Source organism: Grammomys surdaster, unplaced genomic scaffold (assembly GCF_004785775.1).
Source record: "Grammomys surdaster isolate TR1022 unplaced genomic scaffold, NIH_TR_1.0 125977, whole genome shotgun sequence".
NCBI classification, from domain to species: domain Eukaryota; kingdom Metazoa; phylum Chordata; class Mammalia; order Rodentia; family Muridae; genus Grammomys; species Grammomys surdaster.
Genome location: NW_021620793.1, coordinates 3,983,944 through 3,996,194, shown reverse-complemented (window position 1 = coordinate 3,996,194; position 12,251 = coordinate 3,983,944). Strand labels below are relative to the sequence as shown.

The following is a 12,251-nucleotide window of genomic DNA, read 5'->3' as shown; positions in this document are numbered from 1 at the left end:
GAGTAAGACAAAGATGGACCTATCTTCTCTCTCTCCTTTTGTTTTCTTTGGACCCTCAGCTATGGGCTGGGCTGGTCCACACAGTAAGTAAGTAGTAAGTAATCATGCACTAACTCCGCCCAGACATACCCTCTCAGACGTACCAGAAAAAGATGCTATATCACATACCTGGATGTCCTTTAGCCCAGGAAAGTGGACCGTCAAGTTTAGTCATTACAGAGGGTGACCAGTCAGGGGTTCCTGGGCTGGGCAGGAGAGGCCCCTCTGATGAGGTAATATTGAGGTGAGACTCGGATGCCAAGTGGGAATGATGGTCAAGGGAAAGAGCATACAGAGGGAGTCGGGTAGAATGGCCTCAACATCCGCTGGGGCACGCTGGGGCTGACCTGAGGAATTGGAGGGCCGAAGAGTGTGAGTGACTGGAGAGAGAGATGGAAGGAGATTGGACAACCCCCGTTGTCTAGAACTATCCTCTGGGCCAAACTGCTGCCATCTTCAGGAGTTCTCCTGGGCCCACTTGCAAAAGAAACATCACAACAGGGCTTTATTGACTGTTGACATTTTCTCACAGAAGGAACAGGTAGCGAAGGGTCATGGGAGCCTCACCTGAGTACCCGGCTGCCCTCCCAACCCGTTGCATGCAATTCTGCTCTAATTGCAGGTGGCCTCGAGGTTTGGGGGAGGCACTGGAGAACATAAGTGGGAAGGACTAGGGGCAGAACTCCATCTGTACAGCCATGGGAAGATGTCATCCCTGCTGGGCAAAGAGTTTCCCATTGTGGCTGCTTTAAGGTGACCCATGCTCCCACAAGTAACTACTCACCCGTTTCTCTGTAAGGAAGCGGTATGAACTCTTCCCCGGATGACCTTTGGTGGAATTGTACCTCTTACCTGAGTTTGTCATGGGTGAATGTTGTTTACATATCTCCCAGGAAACAGATCTTCTCTCAGAGAGTCATCACAACTTAAGGACCAGCAGGGTGTCCCTTAGACTACACAGAGGAGACTATTACAATATTATTTATGCCCGAATGCAGCAAAGCCCCTGCAGGCTTACTCTCCCCAGTTAAGGACTCATTGCTAACTGTGCTGTACAAACAAGAGTTCAAACAACACCTAATTTCATGTGACGCTCAACTTCGGTTTGCCTATGTGGTCTGCTCAGCAGAAGGCTACCTTCCTTCAAGGGTCAGAGCCCACTAAGGTGCAGAGGTTGTCTTAGAAATGAGATAAGAAGTCAGCCCATGAGGGGTGATTGAGAGTCTCACCAAGATTTCTGGGGCTAGAGAAGAGGAGAGAAAGACTAGAAGAAAAGAGAGGAGAGAGGGAGGCTAGGAAAGTAAGAGAAGAGGGAAAGTGGGGTTCAGCTTGAAACCATCCAATCAGAAGCCTTGTGGAGGATGGTAGTTAGCTTCATGTGTCGAGTTGACTGGGCCGTAAGATGCTCGGATATGTGCTTAATCCCAAGTGTGTCTACTTCGGCTATTTCTAGCCAAAATCAACACTTGAGTCGAGCGATTGGGCAACATGACGTTGGCATCATCCAATCCATTCGGGGTCTGAGCAAATCACAAAGGCAGCAGAGGAGAAATCCTTCTCCCTGACTGCTGAACTGAGCCTTCCACTGCCCTCGCCTGGGACTGCAGCATCAACTCTCCTGATTGCAGCTTGCCAACTGCGGATTGTGGTGCTTCTCCTCACCCACCTATGTGAGCAGGTTCCTTCAATACATCGCTTGATATGCGTCTTTTGTATGCTGAGTTTCTCTGGAGATCCCTGATGCACACAGCATCCAACCACTCTGGAATGCCTCCTATGAGTTATTCTCTGTCATGGGACTTATTTCCTTAAAAGTCTGCTACTGCTTCCCAAGTGAAAGTTTTGTTTCCTTGTATTGTAAAGAAAAAGCCATTTTCTAATGTGACGTCCCCATGTGATGATCCAGGACAACCCAGAACCTGGGAGTCAGTAAAGTGCTCAGGAATAATCACAAAAGCAAGATTTCATTCTTTCTTTCTTTGTATGTGTGTGAGCTATGTGTACTGTGTGCATGTAGGAGCCCCTGGAGGCCAGGAGGAAGCATCGGCTCCCCTTGGAAGAGTTTTAGAGGGTTGTGAGCTGCCATATGGGTGCTGGGAACCAAACCAGGGTCCTCTACAGGAGAAACAACTAATCCAAACTGCTGAGCCATCTCTCCAGCCCCCAACTTTTTTTCCTATTCAGACAGGATTGCATGAAACCCAGACTGATCACGAACAACTGACCCTCCTTCCTCTACCTCCCAAGGGCTGGAGTTATAGGGGTGCACCACTGCACCTGGCCTTTAAGGTCCACATTATGAACAACAAAGGAGTTCCCTAAAACGTCCTGGCAGTTTCTAGGGAGCTTCTGGTCCAGGTCCTGGCCCCCAGCCCCACTCACTCACTCACTGTAGCCAACACACATCATGTTGCATTAACCCACTGGGGTTCACAACACGTCTGCTTCATACTGTCTCTGAAGCAGAGTGATGTCTCCCTCATTCCAGAAAACACTGTCACAGCCTATGTTCCAAGGAAATGTCACACACACCCTGAGGCCACTGATGACACTGTTGGAGGTTGTTCAGAGGCCAAGTCCCTGTGTAAGGTTTTTGATCATTTGTTTTGATTTTTAGACAGGGTCTCACTTGTACTGCATAGCCCAGCCAAGCCTCAAACTTGAGGCAATCCTCCTGCCTGCACCTCCTGAGTGCTGGCTGGGATAACAGGCATGTGTTGTCATGCTAGCTTTTTTTTATTATTTTAAGATGGTGTTTTAGTATGTAGCATGTATCCCTGACTGGTTATACAAAGTTTATACAGGGAAACAAAACTGTCACTTGAGAAGCAGTATCAGACTCCAAGAAGGACATAAATGAAGTCCCAGGACAGAGAGTAACTCAGAGGAGGCATTCCAGATGAACCGGGTTCATAGCGCTCTAGTTCTACCTCGTAGGTACTGGGATTCATGGTGTGTGGCATCACATCCAGTGGGGTTCTTGTTTTTGTTTTGTTTTGTTTTGTTTTGTTTTGTTTTGCTTCATGAACACTTTGCTGGCCCAATGCAACCTCCTTATTGACCTCCCGACTTCTAGAAGAGTTTCCCAAAACTTCTACAGCTGATGGGTCTCAGACCACTCCAACACAGAGGAAGGCTCAGCTGTTGGCTGGGGTGGGACTCTCAGGGGGAACACCCTGTTGGTACACTACAGAGAGAAGACTGACAAGCAAAGTGGCTGTCACAACTCGACACCATGGTTGTCAGTCCTCTGCAAGGTGCTACCTCTTAGGATAAGGACTGGAGTCCGGGGCCGACGATATATGCTTCCCAGCCTACTTACCAACAGACTACAGACAAAGCCTAAGCTTTTAGTTTTGGGTAACATTTCAGCTAAAGATGGTGTCCTACTGTCCTTGAGCTGCTATTCCTCTCTGCCCACCCTCCAAAAAAAAAAAAAACCCACAGACATGAGGATTTATAAATAACAAACATTTATTCCTCTCAGTTTGGGAGGCTCGAAGGCAGAGGCTGGGACACCAGTATGGTTGAGTTCCTGTGAAAGACCCCTTCCTGGTTCATAGACCCTCTCACTGGGTCCTCAACTAGTAAAAAGGGACAGGGAGAGGGAGGCCTCCAAAGTCTGAATTATAAGGGCACTGAATGCACTGAGAATGACTTCATTCTCATGACCGAATTATAGCCAGAGGGCCCTCTTCAAAACACCCTGAAGGAGTGGGTCTTTAGAACACTCCCAGAGACTTCTTGTGAGCTTCCACCTCAGGTCTCGGCCCCCAGCCCACCAGCTCAGTGCTGCTGGCTCAGGCCATCTTGCATTAGCCCACGTTCATCACACTGGGTGTGAGGTATCAACACAGCAACACAGGGGAGACAGAGATTGTCTATTGTAAATACATTTGTTTGTTCTTGGTCTAACATCCCAAGGCTGCTGGGATCTTCTCTAGAAGAAAAGGATTCCTGCTCCCATGAGAAGGAGCTCGACTTGAATCTACACTGAGAACACTACTGTCTTTTAGGGGGAAGATGGTTCATGGTCCATAGTGCAGCTTGTAATAAGAACGGCACAAACACCTCTGAGGTCAGAAGCTGTGAGCTCTCACTTCAGCTTGGGAGGTTTGTAAAGCTGTAAGCCATGAAGCCTAACTTGACTGTCTTCACACACATGAGTCCCCCACGCCTGGGAGGTGGGCTCGGCTTAAGCGTGAATCTCTCCATCCTTCCTGTATCTCTACTCTGCTGATTCTATACTCTGGGACCAGCTGTCCCAGCAGGTGCATCTAGGCAAGCTCCATCCCGTTTACCGCCTGGAGTGATGCGATTCTTCTGTCTTCAGCATCTGTCTCCCTTGGAGAGGTGCCACTGGCTGCGTGTGGGAAAGCAAAGAGCAGGAGGAGACAGCTCAGTCATCTTCATCATCATCCTCATCCTCCGTGTCCTTGTTAGGGGCGCACCTCTGGAAACACTGCACCACAGTGGCCAGGAAGAAGCTGGAGATGATGGCAGCAATGGACACAGCCACCCCAGAGAAGATGATGATGAAGAGGTCTGTGAGAGACAGGCTGAACTTACACTCGCTGAAACTGGCTTCGGAGAGCTCCCTGAGAGCCACCCTCCGATCCTCCATGGGCAGTGAGCACTGGATGGCATCGAGGCCTGGGGAGAGATAGGTGGAATGAGAGGGTTAGGCTGCAACCCATGGCTGCTCAGAAGCACCTCAGAAGAGGAGTTCTCTCAACACTTGCTTTGGTAACATAGTTTCACAGGATCACATCTGTGCTTGAGAGCCCGGGCTTCAGCTCTAAAGACTTCCTGTTACCTGTGGAGAGAGTTATAAGGTGCGCTTTTTCCAGGGAGAAAATGGAAGACACCATTTTGACAGGAACCGTTAACCCTTGCTTACCTTTGGTGCCTTCAAATACTCAGGAAAGCTTCTCTTGTTCTCCTCTGTTTCTCTGTTTCTAAGCTGCAAAGAACTCACCCCCAACCCTTTCCCAACATTGGCTGAGAGTAAAGATGTGTTCTTCCAACCTTCTTAATGAGACCCCTTGTGCCCAGCAAAGAACATCTCACTCACTGCCCAGCACTCCCATTCACACTTGAGGTTCCTACCAGTGTGCCTCATCTCCTTTAGCTCAGAAACAGAAGATGGAGAAAGGATTAAAGGCCTGTATTCACCACGCCTGGCTTCCTTTTAATTACTGACACATTAAATGTATAAATTAAAATATACTGCTAGAAATCATCTTCAATTTAATTTTACCGCATGCATCTGTTTTTGTTTGTTTGTTTGTTTGTTTGTTTTGAGACAGGGTTTCCCTGTGTAGAAAGATATTTGAGCTTCCTCCCTCCTTCAGTCCTGGCCTATCCCTCACATGTCCCCAGCTGCCCCACGCATGTATCCCTTCCAAGGGAATAGTTGCCTAGCAACTCTGACCTCTCCCTAAATCAGTGTAGCCGCTTTATGGAGCCAAGGATTTAGACAAGAAGAGCTCTTTGGTTTATGCTTGGCTTTGGTTTTCCATATACATATATATATATATATATATATATATATATATATATATATGTATATTTTGAGGCAGGGTAGCCCTGGATGACCCAGAATTCACTATGTTGACCAGGCTGGCTTCAAAATCACAGAGATCTACCTGCCTCTGCTTAATGGAATTGACTTTCTATTTCTATATATGCATTACTGCACATTGATTCTGTTCATCCTACTGCTTCTATTCACAGTGTGTGTGCATGTGTGTTTGTATATGTATGTATGTGTGTATGTTTGTGTAGCGAGATATTTTCCCTGCAACATTTACCATAAACTCGGTAATTTGGGAGGAGCTAATGTGGGAGGAGTAAGGAGAGGAAAAGGAGGAGCTAGGAAGGAGCAGGATATAGGAGCCATGGAGGACCATGCACATATTGAGAGGATTCCTGGGTAACAACTTATATCATAAGGTTAGATATTGGAACACATCTCTAATTGTGGGCATCTTGTTAATTGGGCATCACCAAACATATAAAGCCTTTGGATACTCTTTAAGCACTAGAGTCTCATTTCTACTGGGTACCACGTGGATGGTGGGATGATCTGGGCTCAGCCCAACCTTGTGGAGACAGCGTGGTAGATTGGCAGAGCCATCTCCCATCTCCCATGCTGGCATCTTGTGGGTTCCAGGGCTGGTATTTCTGGCTGGCCATTTCTAGCTACGGTGCACACATGGCCTCTGGCCACAGAACATGGTGGCAGAACTAAACAGAGCCACTGCCGCTTAGATAGTCAGCCCAAGAAAACATTGATCTAAATATTAAATTTAACATGTGTACATGTGTGTCTGTATGTCTCTCTCTGTGTGTGCATGTGTGCGCACACAGGCATGAGTGTCTGTATGCATGTGTCTGTTTGTGTGTCTATGTGTGTGTTTACATGCAGTGCCCTTGGAAGCCAGAAGCATTGGATCATCTAGAATTGCTTGACATAGGTTGCTGGAAACAGAGTTTGTTGGGAGCCAAGTCCTCGCAGAAAGCAGCTATCATCTCTGCAGCCATCTCTGGCCATATACCCTGACAAGAAACTTGTGTTTTCAACAGCCCACAACAGCCAAGCACACTCTGATAAACATCTTGTTTTTCTTACATATCTTGTTTTGTTGTTTAATGCCCCCAGCTGCAAGGTGCACATGGTAAAGTGTTTTCAGCTGCTTTCCCCTGCTTGTGCTTATATATACCCATGATTTCCTTTCAATAAATGGGACTTGATCATACACCCTGTCTTGTCTCCATTCTTCGAATCTCTTGCCCCTCCATCCGCACTCTCTCTCTTGCAGACCCTGTTGACTGACCTTCAGGGCTGGGTCAAGAATTCAGATCCTCTGAAAGAGCAAGTAGTAAGTGCTTTTAATTGCTTGGGCATCTTTCCAGCCCCTTTTAGTTAAATTTTTCCTTTTCTTTTCTTTCTTTTGTTTGTGTTTGTTTTGGTTTTTGTTTGTTTGAGACAAAGTTTCTGTGTAACAGCCCTGGCAGTCGTGGAGCTCACTCTGTAGACCAGGCTGTTCTCAAACCTGCAGAAATCCACCTGCCTCTGCCTCCCACGAGCTGAGATTAAAGACAATGTACTACCACTGCCCATTTGATTAATTTTTGAAACAGAAACTCATTATATACTTCAGGCTGGTATGGAACTCATTCTGTAAGCCCAGGCCTCAGCTTTCCAAGTGCTGGGGTTACAAGAGTGAGCCACCATGCCCATCCTTTTTTCCCCACTAACTTATTGATTCACTTTACATCCTGATCTCAGCCCTCCTCCCCCCAGTCCCCTGACACAGATCTTCTCCACATTCCCTATTCCCTTACCCTCTAAAGCAGGAGGCCCCCACTGGGTTCCAACACTGATACGTCAAGTCACTACAGGACCAGATACATCCTCTCCCACTAGGACTAGACAAGCAGCCTGGGAAGGGCGGTTCAAGGGGAACAGGATCCACAAGCAGGCAACAGAGTCGGGGATAGCCCCTGCTTCAGTTGTTGGGAACTGGCATGAAGACCAAGCTGCACATCTGCATATGTGTGGGGCGGGGGGAGGTAAGTCTTGGAGCCCCAAGAATCCAGGCTAGTCGATTGTTGGTCTTCCTGTGGAATCCCTATCCACTCCAGGTCCCTCAATCCTCCCCCTAACTTTTCCACAAGACTCCCTGAGCTCTGTCTAATGTTTGGCTGTGGGTCTCTGCATCTGTTTCCATCGGCTGTTGGGTGGAGCCTCTAAGAGGACAGTTATGCTAGGCTCCTGTCCACAAGCATAACAGAGTATTATTAATAATGTCAGGGACTGGTTCTTGCCCATGAGCTCAGTCTCAAGTTGGGCTAGTCATCGGTTGGCCGTTCCTTCAGAGTCTGCTCCATCTTTGTCTCTGCACTTCCTGTAGGTGGGACACCATGTCCATCTTTATCATGGATTTTTCTTCTCTTTTCTTTCTTTTACACTTCCTCCTTTTCTCCCTCCCTTTTCTCTTCTTTCCTTTCCCCTTTCCCCTCCCCCTCTTTCTTTTCTGAACTCTCTCCCTTCTTGGTGGTGCTGAGGATAGGGTGCTGGGCCTTGCTCATCATAGGCAAGCATAGTACCATTGAGCTACATCCCAAGCCTTTGACTGTTTCTTAAGAAGATAAAACTCCACAGCTGGGATGGGACGTAGCTCTGGGGGCAAAGTGTTTGCCTAATGTGCACAGAGCCTTGGTTTCTATCACCATATGGCACAATGCATACCTACAACATTGAAACTTGCAAGCAGGAAGATTGGGCCAGCCCTGGTCTTCTAGAGAACCCAAGTTAGGGTCCTAGCACCCATATCAGATGGCTCACAACTGCCTATAATTCCAGCTCCAGGGAATCTGATGCCTATTTCTGGCTTACACACACACGCACACGCACGGGAAAATTAAAGTTAGGCATTTTTTTTTTTTTTTGGTTTTTTCGAGACAGGGTTTCTCTGTATAGTCCTGGCTGTACTGGAACTCACTCTGTACACCAGGCCAGCCTCGAACTCAGAAATCCGCCTGCCTCTGCCTCCCACGTGCTGGGATTAAAGGCGCGCACCACCACCGCCCAGCTAGGCATACTTTTAAAAATAAAAAAAATCGAACTCCAACTTCGGTCTTCAGAGAAGTTCTAAGATTTTCCCTAGTGGGACTTCCTAACAGACATCTCTTTCTTCAGTGCTAAAATCAGTCAATCTGCCTCTTCTTGATGCTACGCCAATATGCCCTAAAAACAAGCAAGAGGAGTCTAGCCTGAGCATGAGCAGGGTTCTAACAGCTGCAGGCAACACGCAGCCCTCCAGCTGGCAGCAGCGGGTCTCAGCTCAGCTTTCTGAGTCTGTAGCCAATGCACACCCATAGCGCGCACCTTTAAGCCCAGACCTCTTCCCAAGCTGCAGCTCCCTGAGTCAATTCCGATTTCCACAATGCTCTTTGTGCCTCGAGATTAGCCTTGGCATTTTTACAAAGCGGCGTTTTTAGAAAATGTCATTTCACATTTCTCTGCGGCTGGAAGAAAAGGGCTTATTTGGGAAACCGCTGCGCAACCCACCAGGATGGAGGCTGGGCTTGCGCACTCAGTTGTGATAAGACATCCCGACTTAACGGCTCTCCGGAGCTTACAGAGGGTAGACAAACAGGAGGGGCTGGACAAAGACAATCAGCTGGATGGGCGGGACCAGGCAGAAGAGGGTGGAGCTCGCTCCTTGGAGCCATCTGCAGCAGTACCCATGACTGGTGCAGGGCTTCAGTGTTGGGGTGGGCGACTTCAGGGTTCCCTTCTGTCTTTAACAGTACCTTATCCTAGACTGGATTTCTCAATTTGGTACTGTTTTGGTTTGAGTTTTATCGCTGTTGTTTGATAGTTTTCTATATGTTTATAACGAATTTAGTCATTAACACACACACACACACACACACACACACACACGCATATCTTTTCCCAGTCTCATCCCCACCTCCAATGCCTGGCCTCAAACTAACAGAGATCTACCTGCCTCTGCCTCCTAAGTGCTGGGATTAAAGCCATTCACCACCATCACTATCCATGTTTTGTGTGTGGTTCACTGAGTTCCTTAGAATTATGGTTGATTGATTGATTGATTGATTGACTGACTGATTGACTGATTGACTTAGGTGTGTGTGTGTGTGTGTGTGTGTGTTTGTTTGTCACCCGTGTGCACACACATCTGAAAAACAGGCCAGACTTCAGATTTCCTGGAGCTGGAATTACAGGCAGTTGTGAGCTGTCTGATATGGGTGTTGGGAATCAAACTCCTGTCCCCTTGAAGAGCAATACACTTTCCTAACCACTGAACTGTTTGTCCAGCCCCAGGGTTTTGTTTCTGAGGTAGAGATTCATGAACCCCAGACTAACCTTAAACTCATATGTAGCCAAATATGGCCTTGCCATTCAAACTCACCTGCTTCCACAACTGGAAGTGCTGAGATTATGGGCATACTCTACCATGCCTGGTTTATGTGGTGCTGGGCATTGAACTCAGGGCTTCCTGAATGCTAGACAAACACTCTACCAATTGAGCTGCCTCCTAACCCCAAATCCAGGACTGTTGCCATGTGGGACAGGACTCTCTTCCTTGGCTTGTGCCATCCATGTGATTTAGGATGTTAAAATCCTGTCCTCTTTACAGGAAATGCCAGCAGGACCCTAGCTAGTGGGACAATTTATAGTGTCCCCAGAAGCCAGGTGTGTTTGTAGCCTCAGCACACTTGAAAGTGGAGTCATGAGGATCAGAAGTTCAAGGCCAGTCTCAGCTGTCTACTGAAGGTTATATGACATTTTGTCTCAAGCAAACAAACAGAAAAGTATCTCATTTAAGCAACTATTTGAATATAATAAACATAGAGTATGTCTTAGGTTTTATTTTATGTGTTTTGCCTGCATGTATATCTGTGCACCATGTATATGCAATGCCCACAGAGTCCATAAGAGGGCGTCAGATCTCTTGGGACTGAAGCTATGGTCGTTGTGAGCTAACATGTAGGTGCTGGGAACTAGACCTAGGTCCTCCACAAGGGCAGTCAGTGCTCTCAACCACTAAACCATCTCTCCAGCCCCATCTAGAATGGTCTCTATTGCTATAATAAAACACTAAGCAAAACCAACTTGGGAGGAGGGCTTCATTTGCTTTCAGATTACAGTCCATCATCAGAGACGCCGGGACAGGAGCTCAAGGCATAAACATGAAGGCAAGATCTGAGCTAGAGGCCATGGAGAAGTGCTGCTTACTGGCTTGCTCCCCATAGCTTGCTCAGCCTGCTTTCTCATGCAGCCTAGGACACCAGCCCATCCACAGTAGGCTGGGCCTTCCGGCACCAATCAATTAAGAAAACGCCTCCAAAGACAATCCCACAGGCCAATCTGATGGAAGCATTTTCTAGATTGAGATTTCTCTTTTCCCAGATAGCTCTGGCTTGTTGTCAAATTTTCAGACACCTAACCAGGACATATAATTACTAGATGTACCCACCACTCTTCCTTGGGGAGCCCACACATACTTAGGTATACTTTTCAGGACTCTTTGAGTACATATGTTCTCAGGTGTGTCTGTCTGTCCTGAGCCCCTTTCTCTTCTAACTCTCACATTTAAAGCTATATCAAAATATCTTTAATAAATTCAGCTCCATAAACTGGCCAGTCCTAAAATTCTTTTCTATGTTGAATCAAAAATCCTGGTTTTGCGTGACTGAGAATCCCTAAAACCTGAGGAGAACTTTCTCAGTTAGCTAGAGTGACCATGGGGGTTGGGAGGACTGTGACAACTCCACAGGGCATGGACCTGCATTATTTCATTATAGCTGCCTCAATAGCTACCCACAAACGGGGTTATCCAAACTAACTGTAGTTGGTTATGGTGTCTCATATCTGTAATCCCAGGGTACTCAGGAAGCTAAGGCAAGAGAATCAAAAGTTAGACGTTGGGGCTGACTCAGTGGTTAAGAGCACTGACTGCACTTCCAGAGGTCCTGAGTTCAAATCCCAGCAACCACATGGTGGCTCACAACCATCTGTAATGGGATCTGATGCCCTCTTCTGGTGTGTCAGAAGACAGCAACACTGTACTCATATTCATTAAATAAATAAATAAATAAATAAATATTTAAAAAAAAATAAGTTAGAGATTAGCCTGAGCTACACAGAAAGACTATGTCACAGAATTTAAAACACACAAAAGCCAGGCGGAGGTGGCACACGCCTTTAATCCCACCCAGCACTTGGGAGGCAGAGGCAGGCGGATTTCTGAGTTCGAGGCCAGCCTGGTCTACAGAGTAAGTTCCAGGACAGCCCGGGCTATAAGAGAAACCCTGTCTTGAAAAACTAAAACAAACAAACAAACAAAAACAAACAAACAAACAAACAAAAACACAAAAAGGCTAGGGGTATGCTCAGAAGCAGAACACTCCCTGCCTGGCATGCACAAGTCCCTGCTTTCGATCCCCAAGACTATACACATAACAAACCAAGAACTCCCGTCTAGAACACGGTAGAGCATGGAGTATCATGGCACATGCCTGTGATCACAGCACAGCACTCTGGAGGATGAGGTGAGGCAAGAGATTAAGGGATTGAGGCTAGCCTGAGCTACAAAATATAAGACCTTATCCCAACACACACACAGAGAGAGAGAGAGAGAGAGAGAGAGAGAGAGAGAGAGAGAGAGAGA

The 12,251-nt window shown here is 47.1% G+C and overlaps 1 protein-coding gene across 1 annotated transcript in view; it reads right to left on the bottom strand.

The window, feature by feature from the left end:
- Positions 1-3,373: 3,373 nt before the first annotated feature.
- Positions 3,374-12,251, bottom strand: part of Lrrc38 (leucine rich repeat containing 38) — a 23,787-nt gene continuing 14,909 nt past the window's right edge. The window contains exon 2 of the mRNA XM_028754049.1: positions 3,374-4,692. Coding sequence (XP_028609882.1) covers positions 4,439-4,692 — 254 coding nt within the window. The 3' untranslated portion in view covers positions 3,374-4,438. The remainder of the gene's footprint in view (positions 4,693-12,251) is intronic.